This window comes from Asterias rubens, chromosome 7, assembly GCF_902459465.1.
Source record: "Asterias rubens chromosome 7, eAstRub1.3, whole genome shotgun sequence".
NCBI lineage: Eukaryota > Metazoa > Echinodermata > Asteroidea > Forcipulatida > Asteriidae > Asterias > Asterias rubens.
This window is the reverse complement of record NC_047068.1, coordinates 1,701,648-1,726,197: the sequence shown is the minus strand read 5'-3', so window position 1 is coordinate 1,726,197 and position 24,550 is coordinate 1,701,648. Positions and strand designations below refer to the sequence as shown.

The 24,550-nt window shown below is 38.3% G+C and overlaps 1 protein-coding gene across 1 annotated transcript; it reads left to right on the top strand.

Moving 5' to 3' along the window:
- Positions 1 to 7,381: 7,381 nt before the first annotated feature.
- On the top strand, positions 7,382 to 8,939 carry LOC117292729 (delta-type opioid receptor-like). Its single transcript, XM_033774874.1, has one exon. The coding sequence runs from the start codon at positions 7,601 to 7,603 to the stop codon at positions 8,855 to 8,857; it is 1,257 nt and encodes a 418-aa protein (XP_033630765.1). The 5' UTR covers positions 7,382 to 7,600; the 3' UTR covers positions 8,858 to 8,939.
- Positions 8,940 to 24,550: the final 15,611 nt, after the last annotated feature.

Below are 24,550 nucleotides of genomic sequence, written 5' to 3'. Positions count from 1 at the left end.
GACACTATTGGTTATTACTCAAAATGATTTTTAACATAACAACTTACTTGGTAACAAGCTATATGGGGAGCTGTTGATAGTATAAAACATTGTGATAAACGGCTCCCTCTGAAGTGACAAAGTTTTCGAGAAAGAAGTAATTTTCCACGAATTTGATTTCGAGACCTCAAGTTTAGAATTTGAGGTCTCGAAATCAAGCATTTGAAAGCACACAACTTCGTGTAACAAGGGTGTTGTTTTCTTTCATTATTATCTCGCAACTTTGACGAACGATTGAGCTCAAACTTTCACAGGTTTGTTATTTTATGCATATATTCAGGTACAGCAAGTGAAAAGACTGGTCTTTGACAATTACCAATAGTGTCCACTGTCTTTAAGCCATTCGTATTTGTGGATGGAGCAAATTCAGCGAGTCCTAACTTTCCGTAATGTATGCTGGACTTTACACACAAGGAGAGGATGGAGGCAAACAACAGTTGTTTAATTGCTAACAACTTTGTTCCAACATCTTCATTTTGATGTTGGAAATACAGTTCAATGTGTAAACTGCTCCAACATTGATGGAAAAGGCTGCAAGATACAATAGTGGCCAATGAATATCTATTACCGAACATGTAAAACCATTAACTGAGCAATTTGTTGTCTCGACTTGCTCCTCCTGTCTGAAGATTTGTAGGAAGACGAAAATAACAAGGAGATTGTCCAGTTTAAGCATCCCCTTGCATTAGATGGATTAAGACAACACAAAATCCCATCTCTTTGTGGACATTTCAGATAATTTGTTGCCTCCTTGAATTTACTGATGCATCTTAGATAGTTTGGGAAATCAATTCTTATGTTTTTATGGGTGTCACTTTGCATGTGCATTTTTTTTAATTTTAATTTTTTTTTTTTTCTGGGGGGGGGGGGGGTCTTGTATCCCCCGTCCAAAATGTTCACCTATTTGAGTTAAGTGTCTCTCAAGCGGTTCTGCACTCAAGGTAGAATTTTGATTGTTGCTTTGAATTATTGACAGTTGGCTAAGAAGTTTCCCCAAATGTCGTCCAATTCGTTGGCTCGAATCCTATAGTTTATTATTGCCGAGTCCAACACCCCAGGTGAGAGTTGAACCGAAGACCGACTACCTGAAAGATCAGATATCGCATGACCAAAGTTTGCCCTGTATGTAAAAAGGGAATGTATATTCCCATTATTATGGAACACTTTAACAAACAATGAAATGATGAATGCATTCGTGTAGGCCTATTACGTTCGAATCCAATATGAGTTCATGATTTCAGAGTCCAGGGGCACCTCAGGTGAGAGTTGAACCGAACACCGACTACCTGGATGAGCAGATACCGCTCGAGCAAAGATTGCCCTGTGATTAAAGGCAGTGGACACTATTGGTAATTACTCAAAATAATTATTAGCATAAAACCTTTCTTGGTGACGAGTAATGGGGAGAGGTTGATGGTATAAAACATTGTGAGAAACGGCTCCCTCCGAAGTGCCATAGTTTTTGAGAAAGAGGTAAATTTCCACGAATTTGATTTCGAGATCTCAGATTTAGAACTTGAGGTCTCGAAATCAACCATCTAAACGCACACAATTTCGTGGGACAAGGGTGACCGATTGAACTCAAATTTTCACAGGTTTGTTATTTTTTGCATATGTTGAGATACACCAACTGTGAAGGCTAGTCTTTGACCATTCCCAATAGTGTCCACGGGGAAGCTCTATTCCAATTATACCGAGGCAATACACACAATTAAATGATTTCCGAGTCTCATGCATGATACCCGAAAGAGCAGATAGCTCGACCAAATCTTGCCATGTGACTATCGATGGGGAGCTATGTTCCCTTTAACATTGAATATCACAACATCGTACATGTAGATGTTGTGATTAATATTGCATCGGCGTTAACGAAAAAATCATTACGGTTTTACCCCTGCAGCAACGGATGAGCAGTGCAACGTGCACTAATGGTCCCATACACCCACGGGGAAAAACATAAGCATACACGCTATGTTTCACATTACGATTTCGCAAAAACATTCATGTTCTTTTGTCTATGCACTTAACAGTTTCCCTTAGATACTGTGCACAAATGTCCTTGTGGCGCACCCCAGTCTCAGAATTCTCCTAGAACATGGAGTTGTTTTGTGTTCTCCTTTTTGGCCATCGTCCTTGGTCTCCACGAGGTACCGACGATGAGCACACATCGTTGAAGGGTAAAATCAGTCCATCTCCCCGGAGAGTGTCCATTCTTTCACCCTGCCCTTTTCATATCTCCCTTCGTTATCCTTTAACCTCCTAATGAGTTTTATGGAAAATAGCTCCTTCAAAATCAGACTTCTTATTTGTATCTTTATGCGAACCATGAACGTACTTGTATTCCACGGAAGGCCATGCAATTAGATTGGGTACTTGACTGACCTCGATGTAAACTGTTTCCAGCTAAATCCAATGAACTTTTCAATCTGAGCGTCTAAGATATGCTATAGGGTTATGTGATATTTTATACAATGCTGGGCAATTTATTCATTGTGGATTATTTGCGTAATGAATCGATTTATTCCGATGCGTGAAATTGCTTGTTTGTCGAGGCTCACGCGTTTACTGGTATGCACAGCCACAATCATGTGTACATTTTGTTTGTGTCCATTTTAATAGTTTGAAAACCACTGATGTAGCAGATAATCAATGTTTTAATAGATGTTAAATTTGCATCGGTGATAAAGAAAATTATTTGGTACTGAGTATACAGTGATACACTGATCGATGTAAGGATAAAAACCAAATAATATATCAATGTTAGTTATATGTCAATTAACAACCGCTGTGTCAACGATGATTAAAAATGCTTGAGTTTGTCGAATAGGCCTTTACAAGATTTCAAAGAGTTACTCAGTATTTATCTGGGGTTTTTATTTTGTTGTCTTTGTAACATAACGTGAACCTTTTTTTTGTGGCTGTTGGTTTTTCGTGCTAATTTTAATTATGAATAACCGTTTGAAATTACTGATGTAGCACTTATCTCAATAAGGTGTTCGAATTTGTAGAATACAAGATCTAAAGAGTATATACACTCAATATTTATATGTTGTTTATTTTGTGTCTTTGTAACAAAAAGTGTACCCACAATTGTTGCTGTGTACTGCTGCTTTCTTATACGGCCATCGAGTCAGCACATTCAAAGTTTAACATTAATGTCAAATTTTATGCAATGCCGGTTTTGCTACGTATTCAGTATGCAAGAGCACACCATCCCGCGCCTTGGTCTCTCTGTTTCTGTGTTCCACTGGATTAAGTTCCCAAATAAGGATTCACATTTGTGAGGGGTAAACAACGCAGGCTAAGCCCCCACTGATGCAGTTGAAAATGTGGCATGTCCTCATGGGGGATTACTATAGATGCTGAACCGAGTTCTCAACCCTTTTTTAGAAGCTCAGGCGACACGGGGGAAATGGAGGTGGGTGAGATGAGAGTTTTAGACGGGGGAAGTGTTAAGGACGTACCCCTGGGCGTGGTTGTGTTGTCTGTAAGACAACCACGGGCTAAACCGGTCCCGGATGCAATCCCCACCTAACCTGATTCCAGTATCAAAAAACACATTAAGTCTTCTCAAAATGCAAAGATAGATGGCGAGCGAGGTCTCAGCCAAATAAACCACGAAAAGGCTGAGCCCAGATGGAATACCAAACGTGACTACTGATGGAACTTTTAGCTGCAGGGCTTTTATTCCTCGCCGAGAAACAACTGAACCTCTCTAGTTTTAAATCGTGCCAGGTTTTTTTGTCTCCACCATTAAGTCAAAAATATGTTTGTTTCAATGTGATGCGAATATTGTTTCTGTTTTGGGAAACATTTTTGCCAGACTTTCAGGAAGTAGTATAACGGTTTCTAGATAAAAATACATTTTGTTATTGCAGACATTCCCCTATATTCAAGAGATCATTGTATTTTTTTGTGTGTGAAATTTGTATTTTTACAAAGTATTTTACTTCATCACGTAAAAAATAACCTCCGTACCTATTAAGTTAACCTTTATCAACGCATTCACGTTTTTGCTTCAAATAATTGATTTAAAGAATTTTGGTTCTTAATACCGAGTGGCATTTTTACTTTTAAAGTAACCGCCTTTGAAATGCCGTTGTGTAAACGAACGATTCGCTCACGTTTATGAGCATACAAAATACCAGAGCTCACACTAAAAAAAACTTAAATTGAAGGGAGCTATTTTAAGACCAGTTTTAGCCTCTTTTCCTGCAAGAAGTAATACAAATTTAACTTCAAAAGGTCGATTCAAAATCAATTGAGAGCAATTGTACGGAAAACCTGCCGCATATAAATATTTTTCAACAGAGGGCGTCTTCCACTGACAATAAATTTCAATCCCGTACGGATTGCAGATGTTTGCAAAAATGAAACATGCAGATAAGATGTTCTCAGAACATGACATTATATACAACCGCAACAATAATCCAGCCAATAAGTTCGATGCAAGTTGTCTCTAAACGGTCGATTACCCATTTTAAATTTCGTGTTTTGTTTTCTTCTTCAAATAAAGGTTTTGATAACATACTTACATCATATAGTTATAATAAAGGCATTGTATGGCGAGCTTTCGGTATAGGTTTGTGTTAACACCATGATAATGTTAATGTGTATACTGTTCTAGAAATCATGCGTGCACGAAAACGAAATAGAATGCGTTGAAGCTTAAGAAAACAAAATTTGAACTAATAAGGAAAGGTGCATGAACTTAAAGACACTGGACACTATTGGTAATTGTCAAAGACCAGTCTTCTCACTTGGTGTATCTGAACATATGCATAAAATAACAAACCTGTGAAAATTTGAGCTCAATTGGTCGTCGAGGTTGCGAGATAATAATGGGAAAAAACACCATTGTCGCACGAAGTTGTGTGTTTTCACATGATTTCGAGACCTCAATAGATCTGAGGACTCGAAATCAAATTTGTGGAAAATTACTTCTTTTTCAAAAACAACGTCACTTCAGAGGGAGCTGTTTCTCACAATGTTTTATACTATCAACCCTTGTCACACGAAGTTGTGTGCTTTCAGATGCTTGATTTCGAGGCCTCAAATTCTAAATCTGAGGTTTCGAAATCAAATTCGTGGAAAATTACTTCTTTCTCGAAAACTACGTCACTTCAGAGGGAGCCGTTTACTATCAACCTCTCCCCATTACTCGTTACCAATTACTTGTTATTTTGAGTAGTTACCAATAGTGTCCACTGCCTTTAAAGGAACACGTTGCCTTGGATCGGACGAGTTGGTCTATTAAAAGCGTTTGAGGTCTTTTTTTATGAAATGCATAAATGGTTGAAAGATGTTTTTAAAGTAGAATATAATGATCCACACAAGTATCACTCGAAAGTGCACGGTTTTCCTTTTACGTCGCGAACTATCACGGTCGGCCATTATGGGAGTCAAAGTTTTGACTCCCATAAATGACCGAACGTGTTAGTCGACAGGGTAAAAAGAAAACCACGCAATTTCGAGGCATATTTGTGTAGATCATTGTATTGTACTTTTACAATATCTTTCTAACCATATACATTTTACAACAAACGGTTACAGAACGATTTTCAAAGACCAACTCGACCGATCCATGGCAACGTGCTCCTTTAAACGAGTGTCCATGAAGCTAAATACATTTTGCGCAAACTTAATGGGAAAACTAAACGTTGATATAAATATTGAAACGCAAAACAGCTTTGCCTTTCCACTTGTTTTTTAATTTGAACGATTTTCCATGTAGCTCCTGTTCTTTCATATTGCCCAGAGTTTCCTGCACAAACAGTATACGTAAGTTTCCTCAATGGATCGTTATAACTGCGCCTTCTGAATACAAAATGCCATATTGACTCAATTATACAATCATTTGGCGCCAAAAACTGACCCATAAACCTTCAAAACTGTCAAACCATTTTCCCTTTCCCATCGATCCCATAAAAATGGATTCTAGTCACGAGTTCACGCTAATTGTATAGACGCAGAAGCAGTCTGAAAAATAACACCCAATAAATTAGAAATGTCATCGTTGTTTTTTTCTATGCGCGTAGGCCGCGAGTTTGAGTCTGTCGACGGGGCGAACCCAAACGGGCAGTCCCCCTCCCCCACAAATGTTTCCTGTGCTTTTCAATATAAAAAATTGCAAGCGGGAAGGTCTTTAGTCAAAACAAACAGGTAGGAATTACAGGGATTGGCGTTGGTTCAATAAGGGCAGCTGTGCGATCAAAGTGGCCCCTAGGGCAGGCAGAAGATCGATGCCCCATGCCGGTTGTAAAAATCTTTCAATGGGAAATGATTATAACGATGCGTTCTGCCAATCCCAACTAGCTTGGAGATACCAAGCTAAATTGAGGTCGATAGATTAGTTTGAGCTTTTGAAGATCCCAGTTGTTGACCCTCCTCTTTATACGCTAGTCTCTAATTTCCTTCTCGACCGGGATTTGTTTTGAGGGGATGCCTCAAAAATGTAATTGTCCCCTGCAGCACCCCCGTATATACACACAGCCATACCACCTCGCCTCGTTTGGTTAATTCTTTTTACTCCATGGTGAAAAATATCTTAAGATAAACCCCATTTTATAGGGTCTATTAGTCTATAGGCCTACTCTGTTCATGTACTTCGCCGTATAAAATAGAGCACAATCAGTTTTCGAAAAAAGACTCAAAATATTTTAATATCAACCCAATGCTTTGTCACCCTAAGATGTTAAACAAAAACCATGCATGTTGTATCTTTTGAATTTTGTTAATTGTTTGTTAATAAATTGTTTGTTTTGGTACGGATAATGTGTACCAGTAACCTACTTGTTTCTCCATTTGATCGTATTACCAGCCTGTTTACGAAACTCTCCTTAAATTTACAATCTATAAATAAATATCAAAGGTCTATTTCAATAAACAGAACATACATTTGGGGATATATTTGCAGCCACATGGGATAAAATCAATGCGTGTAAATAACTGTAAATAAGTGGAGAACCATTGCCGACAAAATACCTTTTACTATAACATTTTGTCGTATTTTAACAGCGGTAAATTCCTCCGTTATTTAGCCGTGGTGAGCACCGATACGACTTGTTACTACGCAAGCGTGAGAGCAAACAGCCAATGGGCGAAGTGCAATACTGGCTTGATGGCATGTGACATACACTACCATGACTGCATCACAAGCACTTTGTGAGTGCTAGGCTGATACGCATGCGCGGTACAGTGTGGTGGCGCTACTCTAGCTAGCCACACCGTCTGCATCTTCAGAATTGTATTTAACGATGCCCAACGTTGTACCAATGGCTCGATTCTGGTATATATATAGCACTCGCAGGCTCAATTTTCCTGCATATGTCCACATGCACCTTCTAAAGTGAAACCGAGTTGGGTGAACTGACTTAAAACTTCAACTGTGAGTTGCATCGTCGATTGCGAGAAAACGCAGAATGAGTATACATTGAAACATCCATAGGAACATCTTGGAGTATTTTGTACGAGGATGAGTTCCTAACTCAGTGTTTTACTGGTGAGACTAATTTACAAACTAACTTTGCATTCACTCGTCCAGTTGACCATTGGAGCTAAAATGGAGCCAACTGTAACAGAAACCTATACATCTTTGTATCCGATGAACGTCACAGACTTCTCGACTCTAAACCTAACGGAGGAGGAGGAGGAGGAGGAGGGTAACTTTTCTGATATCCAGCTAGCTGGTACAATCATCGGTTCTCTTTATATGATTATCACCATAGTTGGTATCCTTGGCAATGGCACTGTAATCTACGTAGTGTTAAGGTTCGCTAAGATGAAAACGGTCACAAACTGTTACATTCTTAACCTGGCCGTAGCTGATGCAGTCTTTGTGACCTTCTTGACATTAATGGCCGTATCCAACTTTATGGAAACCTACTGGATTTTCGGTGCTTTCTTGTGTAAAGTTTACTTTGGTATCGACATGTTCAACATGGTCATCAGTGTATGGTGTTTGACAGCTATGAGTGTGGATCGCTATGTAGCTGTTTGCCATGCCATGAAGTCTCGAAGCTTCAGGAATCTACCAATCGCTACAGCTATCAATGCTTCCACATGGTTGCTGTCCATTCTGGCTGCAATTCCGTTCGTCTATTTCGCCAAGTTAGAACCAGGCAGCGGTAACTACGATGTGTGTTATCTTTACTTCGAACCCGATCGGGTCAAAACGTCGAGCCAGATAATGGCCATGTGTGTGTTTATATTCAACTTTGTCATTCCGTTGACTGTCATCATAGTCTGCTACGCAAGCATCACCATGCGGCTACGAGATATGAACAAAAAGACAGGCAAACCGGAGAAATCACGAAAGGTAAATCGCCTGGTCCTGATTGTCGTGATCACCTTCGTCATCTGCTGGGCTCCTTTCTACATTGTAAAGATTCTCTTCGTCTTTGTGGATACCTTCAGGAGATGGAACAAGACTTGGATCCTCTCGGACATAACCATGTCGTTGACATACATCAACAGCTGCGCCAATCCTTTCCTCTACGCGTTCTTTAGCGACAACTTCAGAAAGAGCTTCCGGAAGGCGTGGTTGTGCCACTCAAGAAACCAGGCTGAGGTGAGCCAGACCTCCTATGCGAGCAGGTGGAAGTTCGGTAAGAGCGGAGGCAAGGGCAAGTTTAACAAAAAGGGGAAGCGGTTTCGTTTACACGATGATGAGGGAGACGACACTAATGTTTCCGGGTATAACAACCAGTACCCGCTCACAGCTACTGCAGTAACTTCTGTCGTTTCGGAATCGTCCTACCCAAGGAATGGTGAGATGAGTCAAGTTAATTTGGATAAACAAGCCGTAGCGAAGGCATAAACGGCTGTGCTGTAAAGCCAAGTCATTCTACAAAATTAGTATTAAAAAGCCTTATAAAATCGTACACCTAGAAAAGAAAGCTTTCGTAAAGAAAACTTTCGTACACAAAGTTGCGAAAAAAAAATTCAACTTCTTTTGACAATATAGTTACTAACTCAATCAGTTTGTTTTTATAATTTAACAAAGTGTTTTTATTAAAAAGGTACCCTTTTAAAATACACTGGACACATTTGGTAACAAGCAATTGAGAGCTGTTGATATGTATAACACATTGTGAGAAAGGGCTCCCTCTGAAGTAAAGTAGTTTACAGATATAGGGAATTTCTCATCAGGTCTGAAGCCTTTTATTGGGCATCTGAAAGCACACAAACTTTTGCAACAAAGGTGTGTTTTTTCTTTCATTATTTTCTTGCAACTTTGAGCCCAAATTGTCAAAGGTGTGTTACTTGAGGTATATGTTTGGATACACCAAGTGAGAATGCTGGTCTTTAACAATTATCAAAAGTGTCCAGTGCTTTGAACTCAATCAGTTTGTTTGAATTTGAACGAAGTATTTTGATCCAAACTGTGTCCTGTTAAAAGACAAGTCTAATTCTACACCAACCCTGTCCGGCACATCGACGTAGTGCTTGGTGGGACTTTGGGTGTCAGACTGTGTCTTCAAAGTAAAGCCAGTGTGACATTGGATATTGGACATTGGACATTCACATAGGTTTGTACAGTGAATGTCTACCTCGTACATCAATATTGGACATTGGCCACTCACATATGTTTCTACAGTGAATGTCTACCTTGTACATCAATATTGGACATTGGATATTCACATATATTTGTCAGTGGATGCCTACCTCGTACATCGATATTGGACATTGGACACTGTACAAACCCATGTGAATGTCCACAGTCCAATATCGAAAAAAGTAACGATGATATTCGCTGTACAACCCTACATGTATGTAAATTTCCATTGTCCAATGACAAAATTAACTTTACTTTGATTATTCACACGATTGATGTGAAGGGGGCACCAATCCCTGTTAATACGGCGCAGTATCTTACATAATTTGCTCTTTATTTGAGTCACTGGTAGGCATTTTCTTTTTTTTTATTGGAAAACTTTATAGTATGCTCAATTTCGCTTGCAATCTGCGAAGTTTTTATTTAGCGGGCAAGTTTAAAGGCAATGTACATGATTTGCAATGATAAGAAGAAGAATGGCCTAGTGGTTTTTCTTCTCCAATAATAAAAAATTGAACTTTTCACCATAAAACACATTTTGGAGTAATAATATAAACATACACCACATTGGAATGTTCACAGGTGGCACATGTTTTGAGAATTATACGATTTCGTTTCTAATAAAACCCAACTTTTTACACAACTCTCTTTCCCCTGACAGCATCAGAAATTGAGCATTCTCCAGAATCAGAAATTGAGCATTCTCTTTAAAATGTTTTGAGGAATATAACACTATATATTGTATGAAAACATGGTTGTTAACAAAGATACGGTAAAAAGCATTGGTTATATTGACGAAACTGTTCTGTACGGCAACTCTTTATCAAATTAAACAATTAACGAAATAGTGTTCATAGGAAGAAAACAAAACACTGTATAAATAGGGAGAAACTATAAACAAATAGTAAACTTGCGGGACCAACCATGTGTAAATATCTTTAGTGGGAATGTTGGCACTGGAAATGAGCCGGTGTGGTCTCGATGTTTCGAACAGTACTCATCAGCTGGAATAGTGTTCGTTCATTTTGGAAATAATGTTAACTTTTGTCAATTTAGGGAGAATGTTTCGTTGAACTGTTGAACATAGATTGACGGACAATCGTTTCCTCACGTATAAATCATGCTTCGCTACCATATCAAGCAGTATGTGTAAAATGAGAGCTGGTTTTAAACAGTATAGCTTATCATGTATTGTGAATAATGTGGTTGATAATGTCTTAGGCCAATGTAATAGCCATAGCCATAGGCTATAAGAATTGGCCTAATCAGTTTATTTTACTGGAAAAAATACCGTTTAAACAATCGCTATAAGATAATACTATGTACAATTTGACAACTTGTAAATTATTGGACTGAGGTCTACTATTTCTGACAGGCCATTACTCTACAACGCATTATGTATGTTATTGACCACTGCAGACGTAATACTGGTGTAATTTAAATACAGCAGTATTAATTAGCACTGCGTGTATTGCACGGCTTACCACTTGACATTTTGTTTATGTTCTAATGCATTGTTGTGGTTACCTAGCGACGGTCTTGTAAATAGGCGAATTCCTGGTTTTATTAAAAGGAATGCTTTTAGACAATCACCAATAAGCATGCACAGGAGATTGGCCGTGGTATAATTATCTTTGTGCCTGCTACCAAGTACGACAATTATTACTTCTACTCGCGCTGTAACACTGCAACTATATAGACTGGTAAAACTCACGGCTCAAATGTAGTGTACAGTTCCATAAGACCGCAGAGCTTTATAGCTCCATTTTTTTTTTACCGGACCCGAAGACAAAAATCGTAACGAGAAAGAACCGTTTACAGAGTTGAACATTGTAAACTGTTTTGATTTTGAACAAGCGCCATAATAGATAATATTTAGCTTAACATGTTTTCACAGAACTCTGGAAAGTACTGGATAAGTGCTTACACATCGATGTAAGGGTAAAACAAAAGTATATTCTTCAGCCCCGATGTAAAACTACCATCTATAAACGATTGATTTCATTCGCCGTATAAGTATTTTCTTATACTTCGATGTTCAACAGACTTGATTTTTACTATAGACTCAACGCCAAATGTTCATTATCACTTTTGTCTTATTAAAGATATTTACACAGTAGGGTGTTATTATTCGGTTGAAAAAAAAAATATCAAAAATAAACATAAGACTACTGGACTTGTCCTGCCATTGGCTAACTGACCCGGGACTAAAATCACTGGCCTCGGGCTTGTGGTCAAGTGTTAAATTCCAGCCCTGTAAAATGTCTTAATTCTGACGGGGACTTTTAGCACACTGCTCAAGTATAACAACATTTGAGTTTCTTGCCACAGGCAAACTTTGTATATCGGTAGTCACCATAAAATATAAAAACTGATGGGAGTTTAGCCTACCCTGAGTGCTGTAATATTATTGTAGATATATTAATACATTTTTAGTTCCCGAATGAAATTCTGTCTTCCGGGGTTTGATTACAACAAATTTAAGCGCAATTTCACAAATTGAGTTCGTTTGGAAAGTTGATGTATAGAGTTAAGTCTTTGGCAAAATATGGTTATGTATGTCACACCCTTTTGCGAACCTGGTTTTTCATAAAAGCTAAAATGAAATATTTCATTGGTTTTTATTTCTGTGGTTTATGTCATGCCTCTAGGATGATTGTCAAACATAATAAAAAATACATAAATACATAACATAAATACAACTGTTTAAAGGCAGTGGACACTATTGGTAATTGTAAAAGACTAGCCTTCACAGTTGATGTAATCTTCAACAAGTGTTTCTCATTTCCACTCTTTCCGTTGTTTCTTGAAAACACTCCCTAATGATGAAGCGTCATTGTAAATCAGCCATGCAGCACTAAGTCAAAGTGGTAATAACGTTTCAACATGCTAGATATACACGCTGCATAATATTAATATATTATTCAAATTCTGCATTGTATTCAACGAAATATGACAGACAAGTATCATTACATGTGTGCGTATAACTTATAACGGTCCAGTGAACACAGTGTCCCTATCCTGATATCTGGAAGCAACCGTTATTACGAGTAATATACTTTATGTTTAATATTGCGAATATTGCTGGACACGTACACGTTATTATAGAGTTGGTTCGTGTATATCCTTAATGCAGTATCTATAGTCCAATTTAAAGGCACTGTACACGTTTGGTAATTACTCAAAATTGTATACTTAGCATAAAAACATACATGGTAACGAGCAATGTAGAGATGTTGATAGTATGAAACATTGTGAGAAACGGCTAGCCCAGCCGCGGCTCCTTGTGAGGTAACGTAGTTTTTGAGAAAGAGGTAATTTCTCACTCAAATAATAAAAGACTTCAGCTAAAGCCCTTTATTATGCATCTGAAAGCGCACAAAGCATTTCAACAAGGTTTTTTTTCCTTCATTAATCTCTAGCAACTTCGATGACAAATTGAGTTCAAATTTTCACAGGTTTTTTATTTTAGGCATATGTTGGGAAACACCAAGTGAGAATACTTGTCTTTGACAATTACCAAAGGTGTCCAGTGCCTTTATGGCTCATTGTAGATAAGAGAGACCCGATCGGTCACTGTCGTTGTTATATGCAAAACGAGTCCTAAAGCGGCATCAAAGTAAAGTTTTGTGTCCGGACGCAATCTATTGGCATTATTGCAATATTTATGGCAATCTAAGAACTATATTTAGCGACCATTGTATTTCCATTTTATATTGAAGCTTTGCCAATATTGGAATGATCAATATGCCACATTGATACGGACAAACTGTCACCAATGTTATATCAAAACTTCAAGGGCGTATCAACATGTGCTGTTGTAAAGTATGAGTTACTTTAGTTGCGACGTGACCAGAAGAAAAATTGAACTAAAGTGGTTCTCGGTAACATTTACATTTTGTGCGTGTGTTGGCTGACCGTTAAACGGTTGATTGGGACAATATTTGTGTTATCACGTCACAATTGGTGTTTAAATATAACCGGTCTTTGGACGTAATTTTGTTTGCAAGTGACACAATGATGCATCTGTTTGATCAACTAGAATTGTCGCACCTCTTTTTCGTTGAGAGCTCAATTTGATCACAGCTCACTGGAATGGTTGTTTGCATCGTAAACATTTCAGTTCAAAGAACTAACTGTTGCATACAATTCCCATTTATTTTGTCAGCACCGACTCCCAGCCCTGAATTTCCATTTTCATCATATGACAATTTACCCGCGCTAAGCCGACGTCATCCAATGCTGTCTTTTCACACAAGGTGCGTTTTGTACAATTTTTCAACCTTGCTGCAATTAAGCACAGGACCCTTGCTAAATTGCTCTCATGTGAAAGGGGCTTAATGTATAAACGTTTACGATTTGACCGTAGCTTGTCACTAAGGGCTGTTTCATCTTATACAGTATGCGTCACGCGTCAATGACATACTCGCGTTTGATAAGTAAACACCTCAGAGCTGTGAATTGCTTCGTGTCAAGAATATTTCCCCTTTAATTAACTTTCCTAAATACCTGCTAAAAGGGTATTGACCTAAGATTCAATAACTGCGATTCTGATCAAAGTATTACAGGCACTTGAGTTTGACGTTTGTTTAATTGCTCTATGATAAAAGCAAACACGGTCAATCTAGTCAAAGCTGTACCTATAGATGTTTAATTTGCATCGGGGATGAATAAGAATATTGTTTGGTTTTGCTCTTGCACCATACTTAGTACTTTACCGAGTTCTTTGAAAAAGTCGGGCATATTACTCAGGTGGGATTCGAACCCTTGGAAAAGACGCACACCAAATATATGTTTGTACTTCACATCATTTTTAATCTGTCAGTAATTTTCCAGATTTCTTATATCTCTCATAATTTTGATAACGCTTGGAAGTCACACTTTTAAAAGTATAAATTCGCCCGTGGTGTCCAGTATTTCAAATAATATTTGTACGGTATTTTAGGCATTGCATGCGTGAGGTATCAATTCATATTTGGTTTGCGGGGTATACGTTTGCAAGCAATCGTGGGATTCTATGCTTTGACCAAGAATTATGATATGTGCATTGTGCACCTGCTGTCTTTGTATGTCAATTTAGAAAACTCTTCAAGCCATGGGCAACGGGTGTAATACCCGTTGCTTCAATTCACAATATATTGCTCAAATTTGTTGTGCATCATGACAAGTTTGTGGTGAAGGCACTTTGGTTATTCTCAAAAATGGTCGGCCCCTTGCCGATTCTGCATACTTCACTTGGTAAAGGAACGCCTACCGTTTGGGCCGAACTGTACTGGTAGCATCTCAGAAGATGAACAATAGTGAAGGCTTTCCAAGGACTGATCATTCTGATCACTGATTTTTGTAAACCAATCTTTGTAATAATTTTGAACTCAAGTATGATTATTATAGAGCCTAATATTACTATTATTATTATTTACTCGGCCTTAAAACAAAAGAGTACACAGTATCAAAATAGTCTGTGAAAAATAACATAAAGTAAATAAAATAAATGCCCTCTATCAAGTTTGGCCAGGATAACCAAAAGTGTACTCAAACACTGTAACTCGAAAGTCTGCTTATCCAACAAATTATTACGGCTGTGGGGATATTATAATATGAGAGGGAAATAACATGCATTGATCCAAGCATCAGGTTATATATTGCTGCAGGGAAATAGCCGCCAAACATATCCCGATCACGTTTTAGTGCCCTCTTTTCAAAAATCACCTGAATATTTGAAGCACTTAACTTGTCACATGTCATCTCAAGCGATTTCCCCCATCGTTCAACAAGGATTACCCGCAGCTTACCTAGGAGCGACAGTGTATTCGAGTGTGTGTTTCGCTACTCCCACCCACTCCTACGTTTACTGAACACGACGTGTCCATTGACTTTTCTCTAGTCTTTCATCAAGGCGCTATAATCAGAAATAAGGACAACAACTACAGTATATTTAACTTTATTCAATTCTTATCCTCTATCGCATCAAACCCGTAGGTAGTCTTGGTGTCTCACGTTGCCAATCTCGCGAGACCACCTCTCTGTCAGCGTAAACCTCGCGAGGGTTTAGACAGCTATCAAGGTGGCTGATAGCGAAAAGACCAATGCCGTGTATGTGATAACACCTCACACACTTCTCCGCTGTAAGCTTGTACTTTAAGATCCTTGCCGCTATAACCGCGGGTACTTTGAAGGCCCTTGACACTATTCGTAACTACCCAAAATAATTGTGAGCATAAAAACTTACATGGTAACAAGTAATGGAGAGCTGTTGGTAAAACATTGTGAAAAACGGCTCTCTCTGAAGTAACGAAGTTTTTGAGAAAGAAGTAATTGTCCACGAAAATATTTGAATTTGATCACGAGACCTCAGAATTAGAGGTCCCGAAATCAAGCATCTGAAAGCAAACAACTTCGTGTTTTTTGTTCCATATATCGCAACTTCGACGACCAATTGAGTTTTACCAGTTTGTTATTTTGTGCATATGTTGAGAGACACCAAGTGAGAAGACTGTCAAGTGGTCTTTATGATCTTCGCCGCTATAAACCGCATGTACTTTGAGATCCATTACTGGGTATAGTCGTAGTTTTTCCTGGATGTGTTTCGTGAAGTATTCGTTATTGATGAATACTGTTAATATTGGGATTCGGTGAATAGAGTATCAACAAACTATGGGACAGTAATGAAGGCAATACAAGCCCCTGTGTGAGTCTAGTTTGTAGTATTAATTGATTTGTTGTCATGTGTATTGATGGTAAAGGCTAATATTACGGGTGGTGGGGGGATAGACTCTTCTCGTTATTATGATGATTAGGCATATGGTTAAATGTATACTACGTTGGAACAGCTAATTTCTGTATTCAAAATTAAGTATTAAGTGGAATAAATTGATCGGTTTACAGCCATGAACTTTTAGGGTTGACGGACAAAAGGGTTGTCGGATTATGGAGTTGTCGGAACATTGTCACGACATGTAAAGGGTAGCATGATATAGGGCTGTTGAAACAAAAAGCTGTCGGAACATAGGGTTGTCGGAACATTGGGCTGCCAGAATCTGTATGATAGCCGGAACATAGGAATGTCGAAACATAGGAGTGTCGGAACGTATGGTTGTTGTAACTTAGGATTGCCGGAAAATAGGGTTGTTGGAACAAAGAGTATTCGGAACATTTCGGTTCTATAGGGTTGTCAGTATAGGGTTGTTTTGAATTTTTTGTCGGAACAAGGGTTGTCGGAACATTAGGTTTTTGGAACAGAGAGCAGTCACCTCTTGCATCGTTGAGATGACCATCCCTTTCTGGCGAGCTACTCTTTGAATTATGTGACAATAATGAATTGTGTGACAAAATAAATTATGTGACAATAATTATTCAAATGATTTCGGTTTTATGTAACTGGTATCGATACTGATAGAATTTTATTTGTAATTTGTTTGATCGTGACAACTGACGTACATGTACTACGGGTGCGTTTTCACGGTCGTAACCAATAATGTTTCGGTTGAAATGGTCATTGCTTAGTCACTGCCCATTGACCGAAACAGGTATTGGTTAAGACCGCGAAAAAAACACCAGGGCCAAATTTCATAGCGCTGCTAAGCACACAAATTTGCTTAGCATGACATTTCTCCCTTTTGATAAAAACAGCCAAATTTCCACGTGATATTCAGGACAAGCAAGCAACAGCTGAATTTGCATTAAGAAGTAACATGCAACAAATTCAAATTTGGTTGGTAATCCTGTTTTTATCATGGAAGACATTTCATGCTAACAAGCGCTAAGCAAATTTGTGTGCTTAGCTGCTCTATGAAATTGGGCCCAGGTAAGACTGAAACTTTTTGACTTGGACATACTGAAGAACAGACCAGACAACAATGGAATCCCCTTTAAGTTACTTTAATGCATAATTCAATCTCAGTAGTGCAGATGTATTAGGAATGACTTTACGCTAATGCAGGGACTTTTACCAGTTGCTTCACTTTCCATGCTACAATATGCAATTCTGATAATCAAACATTTCCGCTACTAGTCTTACGCACTGTGGACTCCTGACCCCAAACGGGATTTTCTCCCCCTATACATTAGAATTGCCACTGTCGTATAGTGCTTTTCAATGGGGAAATCTAACATCGATTAAAAGGGAATCTTTAAAGGCACCGGACACATCGATTATTACTCACAATAATTATTAGCATACAAACTTACTTGGTAACGATGAATGGAGAGCTTTTGATATTATAACGCATTGTTAGAAACGGCTAGCTCTGAAGTAACGTAGTTTTTGAGAAAGTAATTTCGCACTCAAATATTTGAACTTAATAAGAGACCTCAGCTGAGGTCTCGAAATCAAGGCATTTGAAAGAGAACAACTTGTGCGACAAGGGCGTTTTTTCCTCCGTTATTCTCTCGCCACTTTGACGACCAATTGAGTAAATTTTTTTACAGGCTTGTTATTGTATCCATATGTTGGGATAAACCAAGTGAGAAGACTGGTCTTACAATTACCAAAGGTGTCCAGTGCATTAAAAAAAAACCAATCAGGTTTTTTTTTGAAGATGGCAATTCTAATATGCAGAAGAAAAAAAATTGCAAATCGGTTACGGTTCAGAATTGAAATTAAATTATTCACTGGGCGAAAAAACAGTGGCAGAATGATTGAACCGTGCAAAACCCCCAAGGGGAATCAATGCTGATGCATATCATAATTCATGATGGAACAAGGCGTCTAGATTGTACATCTCTTTTATTCCTGCTTGATGAAATGCTTTCAAATGAAACCTCAATCATAGGTCTACCTCTTTGGTTATTTGGGGAAAGTGGTGAATACATGACACTATGATTGATGATTGTAGTTGAAGAATGAATGAACGTTTTTTTCTGAACTTGGATTTGGCGCCACCAAAAAGTGCCCGTTATAAAAGAATAATATTCAAAAGGAGCAACATTATATAGAGAATAATTAGTGGAAAAGAATAATTTTATAAAGAACCATAACAGGTAATATGGATGTTTTAACACATGTTTTATAATGATCCACACATGGTTCGAACTTGTGTTGTTTTCATTTTACTTTGTGAACTAACCTTGCCGATCTGACATTTTGTGGAGGCATCGTTCTACAAAATGGCGGACCGTGTTAGTTCACAAAGTCAACTTGCACAAAGTACAAGGAAAATCACTCAATTTAGAGGCGTTTTGTGCGGATTGTCATATTCTACTTTTGAAAATCTTTCCAATCATATTCATTCCATAACGAAAGTTTTCTCTAGCCCAAATTGCCCAATCTAAGGCGACTCGGCCCTTATATGTGCCAATATATTTTTGTCTTCAATACTGATACTATGTATACACAAAAAGGGCATACATTGTGGTTTTATGGAAATACGAGCACAACATGTATACAGTTGACAAAGTGATGATCAACATACTTGATGGAATCTTGCTCGATTGTTTATATGTATTGTGATTTGTCACTGGACAGAATATCAAAAGACCGGGAATATATTCCCCAACGATGAACCTATACACTTCAACCTTTATTGTATACATGAAAGCGTACCGCTAAGTGCATGCTGTTAATCAAGGGGCCCATCGCAATAAATTATTCAAAGTGATGCTAAAATACTAGTAATATAACATGATTTGCAACAACGTCATTGGTGGTTTTGAACATTTCAGAAAATAGTGTTCAAAACTGTGGCATTACTGCACTGCTAGTTAAACAAGAAACTAGTAAATTACCTAAGTCAATTAATAATTCATCTTTGACGAAGGGCACTGAACATAAAATAATACCAATTCAAACAGGTTGTCAAACGCACTTTTCCCTAAAAAGGTTTCGTTGCCGAAACACTAAATAAAGTGTAATCCGTCATTCAAGCTCTTTCTTTATTTTTTAAAATTTCATTCTCTGTGTTTTCAAATTAAGGGAGTTGGCTTAGTGACAGATCTCGGCAAAAACTGAGCTCATATCAGTGTAAATTTTTAGATATAAGCCATATAAGCCATAATCCACTGATTCAAAATTGATTGATTTGTGGCAGTTCATAATCTTAGACGTGAAACAATGTTTGTATGAGAAAGATTGGTTGTTGCCAGCTTGGTGTTTATATCCCCTTGTGGGAGTTTGCCGAGTTCCCTGACGGGAAGATCATCTAATCAAACAAACTGAGGTTAACGATCTTAAAAGAGGCAGTGTGGGCATACTTACTTGAATCACAGTAATTTAGGTACTCTTGAACCGTTTACCGCGTTAAACTACTAGTTGGTTGTAGTAAACTCTTGTGAAGGTTGGTTAATTCTAACTAAGGTAAACGGTTCACTATGGCTTCCCCCGCAATTTGTCTGCAGATGACAACCGCGGGGTATTTTTGCAACGACTTCCCAAACGAAGCTTTGGATTCATGGGGTTATTATGTACAATAAAGCAACTTCGGGGCCTTAGGTGCCAAAGAAATCCTTAAAGGCAGTGGACACAATTGGTATACTCAAAATTGTGAGAAGCGGCTCCCTCTGAAGTGACGTAGTTTTCGATAAAGAAGTACTTTTCCCACAAATTTGATTTCGAGACCTCAAAATTCGATAAGGTCACGAAATCAAGCATCTGAAAGCACACAACTTCGTGTGGCAAGGATGTTGTTCCTTTCATAGTTATCTCAACTTCGACGACCAATTGAGCTCAAATTTTCACAGGATTGTTATTTTATGCATAGGTTGAGATACACCAAGTGAGAAGAGTGTGTTTGACATTTACCAATCATTGTCTCTAAACTATACTGTTTGACTCGCGCAATGAGGTTTGTGGATTCGAGCTACGCTTTCGCCGACCACAGTTTGTCTTTAAAACCCTGTCCACTTTGGTTATTATTGAGCCTGCGATATTTGTGTAGCCACCGGCTTACCTTGTTCAGCTAGAGTAATGTTGGCACAAAGTAAACACTGACTATGGACTAAGACATCATCTTTGACACGACAGAAAGACAAATCTATCATTTGTATTAACACTATTATTTTCATTTCAATAAAGCCTATTTGAAAATATTCCGTCAGTTGTACAAGTGGAGATATTTTTGAGATATTTTTTCAATTAGAACTTATTTAGAGGATGAGTCAACTTAAATATGCTTATTTGAAAATTGTTTGTTCAATCTTTTGAAAGGTTGTTCAGAAATAAATAATAATACAAATACGAAGTTTTTATTATTTTATCTTTAAGTATACAGGACGGACTAACGATAAACACGATAAATTGTGACAAGCGACAGTTTGTTTTATTATGACATTTGACACTATGTTCATGTATTTTGTAATAGGGGTCATCGTTTGGCTTTTATCAACCTTGATTGATCGGAACCAGTAATCAAGAAAGTTACACTAAAATTTACATGTGAAAGTTTTAGCTGAATACAGTTTCTAGGCCAACTTTTTGAGAAAGCAGCAAATACGTAAGTATTTTCACCAACGCTTATAGCGAGGTGACAGTGGGTACCAACTGAATCTTTAGCCGCATCCGAGACCATAGAAATTTCGACAAACATTTAGTCCTTTAATGTTCTTATTGACGGCAGCATCAATTACTTCGCAAGATACTTACATTAGACCATACCAGAACCATCTTTCTAAAGGAGACTTTCAGGTTGAAGTTACACAATTTGATCGGGGTCATCAACAAAGTATATATTTTTGAAATTAGCTTTAAAGTGATATGAAGTTTTTCCATTGAATGACCAAACTACCGTCAATGCTCGTGTCATGGGTGTACATATCGATTCATTGGTATATGATTAATGGTTGAGTGTTTGTTGTGGGTTTGTGTATGGTTTAAGTTGTGTTTTATTATACCGTGCACTTTGCAGTCGCAAGAAGGCACAAAGTCATGCATGCAGTCATCTTATGATCTGAGTCGCCGGAGGAATTTCACACTAGATCGTACAATAACTTGTCGTTGGGTTGAAAAGTCAATCGATCTGAAGTTGTTGAGTCGTCAGAGAGCCACAGAACGTCATAGGTTCAATCTGAACCAGAGGGCATTCAAGCTGGCCACGCAATACACACCGTTACCCTATCTCGTCTTCAATCGATCTACGGACGTCAGTCCATGGTGTATCATGCACGGGGTGATGCTTATTACTGCAGCCTGTGCCCCATGACTCCAATCCTCGCACGTTTGTCTTCTTCGTAAAAGGCACTGCGACCGATTTCACGAAACGCTAGGAAAAATCCCATCTCTACTTAGGACGAGTAACTCGTTCTAACTTCGGATGGGTTCAATGCGTCCTTATATATACGTCTATGGATACGGAACTGAGCTCGTCTTAAATCCTAAGATTTATCCTAAGTTAAAAAGAGTTTGGTGAAATCGACGACTAATCGATAACAAACCTGTGAACACTTGTACTCCATTGGTCATCGAAGTTGCAAGAGAATAATGAACGAAAATACACCCTTGTTCCACAAACTTGTGTGCTTTTATCTGTCTAATAAAATGCTTCAGCTGAAATCTTTTGTAATTAAGTTGAGTGGTAAATCACCTCTTTCTCAAAAACTACGTTACTTCATAGCTCATAATGATTTATACTACCAACAGCTTTCTTTTAATCGTTCCAAATAAGTTTTTATGCTAACAATTATTTAGAGTAATTGCCAATAGTATCCAGTGTCTTTAAATGGTGAAATCGAGCGCAGCAGCTAGCTAGGCTCTGCGGGGCAAACTGCCACTTTCCGGTCCACGAGCTTGCTCAAAAGAGCTTTAATGACGCTCATTGTCAAACGAGTCGATAGTCTGAAATGAACCCCAACGAAGCGCGAGCCTGGATGGAATTGTTACACTGTCTGATCGTGTGTCAAGAAGCACAATCCATCTTCCCACACGCTACGGAAACCAAGCAATGTAAAATCGGCTTCGGCTTCCGGCTCCGTTCTCTCGTCTGGAGCCCTGAAACCCCGAGCACGTACGCAAAGCACGCGAAGTTGTCAAAAAGAACCGCGGGGCCAAGCTAGCCTGAGCCGGAATCTGGAGCCGAAGCCGTGGTTTCGAAAATGGCCGTAATGAACACTTTAGTAATAATATCCTATATTTGATTGGTTGATCTGAACTTGTCACTAAAGGATCTTCCTCTTTTGTACTGTATTGACGGCAATTTTACAGTTGATTTACATTCCGGGGGAATCTAAACGCGGGAGCTCAGAGCAGATTTGTTCTGTACATCCAAATCTTAAAATCATGGTCAATAATAATTGCACTGAGACTGTGAAGTAGCCGATTTAATATGGCCCATCCGTAAAGTGAAAAAAAAAAACCCACAAAAACAATGATCCAAATACGATACTTTACACAATAAATACAAGACGATAAATACAAGGTTTTCGGTAACACCGCAAACCGAATATACATTTGCACCTCACCATGCAATGTTACATGGCAATACACAAACTTTATAAGGTTGAGCAAGCGTAAGAAAGTCATGTATTGATACCGCATGCAATACCTCAAATCCATCAAACTATATTCGGCACTTAAAAACACATATTATTGATTCCACGGCATCCTTTACGTGAAATCATCCATCCCATTAGTAGGTATAGAGTCTATTTAGTTAAGAAAGTAATGCGATTCTTGTAATTGACATGTTGGCAAACAGTGCTTTCGACCTATTACATTTCAATCCTCCATGGCACAACCGAGTGAATATAGAAAGCCGAACGCAATGTAGACTCTACACCTCTGCTGTAATGAACATTCACATTCACCTCACCGTGTTCTCTTTAAAGGCACCCTGGGGTTCTACAGTGGGTGTTTGAGGTACACAGATTTGTTGGCTTCGTTTACCAAGACACACATATCCAATGTGTTATAACCAGAACTTCATTTCCGCCAGTGTAATTGGCTTTTCGGGGTCGGCTATAACTCTCTTGCTAAACTGTGATGCACCCTTGTAGTCTTAAAGACCTGCTTGAACGAAAATGTCAAGTCGTGAACTTTGCTGAATTCCACTTAAATTTTTTTCGATAAATAAGGAAATCGAGTCATATGATTATAAATAGGTTTCAATTGTGTAAAAAAAACAATCATTTTGTATGCCCTTGTCCAGAGCTTTTCTGCGAGATTGGCGAAAAGCCCCGTTACGTAATCACTCTCAAAACGTCATAAGTAGATAAAGCCGCTTTGTTGCCGCGTGGATGTATAACAAAGCAAACTCCCACAAATGACGTCAGCGGCATTGTCCTTTGACGCCCGCTCTCAACGGCAGAAGTGTTTTTAGTTTTTCAAAAACCCTTTAGGTAGGGGCCTGATTTTTTAATCGATAATTACGAAAAGTTCAGAAGTGTACACATATCAAAATTACATTAAAATGGTGAACAAGTGCATTATAAACAAGTAAAAATACCAATTCTGTTGAAAACATTCCGCTCAGGTAGCTGTTTAAAGTTCTGAAAATCAGACTGTTTGAGACTCGGATAATGATGCTTCCCATTAAAGGCACATTACACTATTGGTAATTACTCAAGTTAGCATAAAAACTTACTTGGTAACGAACCAATGGAGGGCTGTAATAATAACAAATTCCTATTAAGCGCATTTCACAATAACCGTATTAATGCGCTTTATAGGCATCTGAAATCACACATATTAATTTGTGCAACAAGGGTGTTTTTTCTTTCATTTGTATTCTTTTGCAACTTTGATGGCCCATTGAGTCCACATTTTCACAGATTTGTTATGTCATGCATATGTTGGGATACACCAAGTGAGAATACTGGTCTTTGACAATTTATACCAAAGGTGTCCAGTGCCCTTAAGTTCGGAGATTTGCTTCTCATTTTGACTTGTTCAGATTGTTCGTGTGGTGAGGACTTAAAAATATTAGTAAATGTTTGTGTGAGTGAACTTTGTAATAACCACTTGTTACAAACAGTTGGCCTACACGCTTGAAGTGCGCCACTTTGACGGTAGCCAATACATAACCAGTAGTT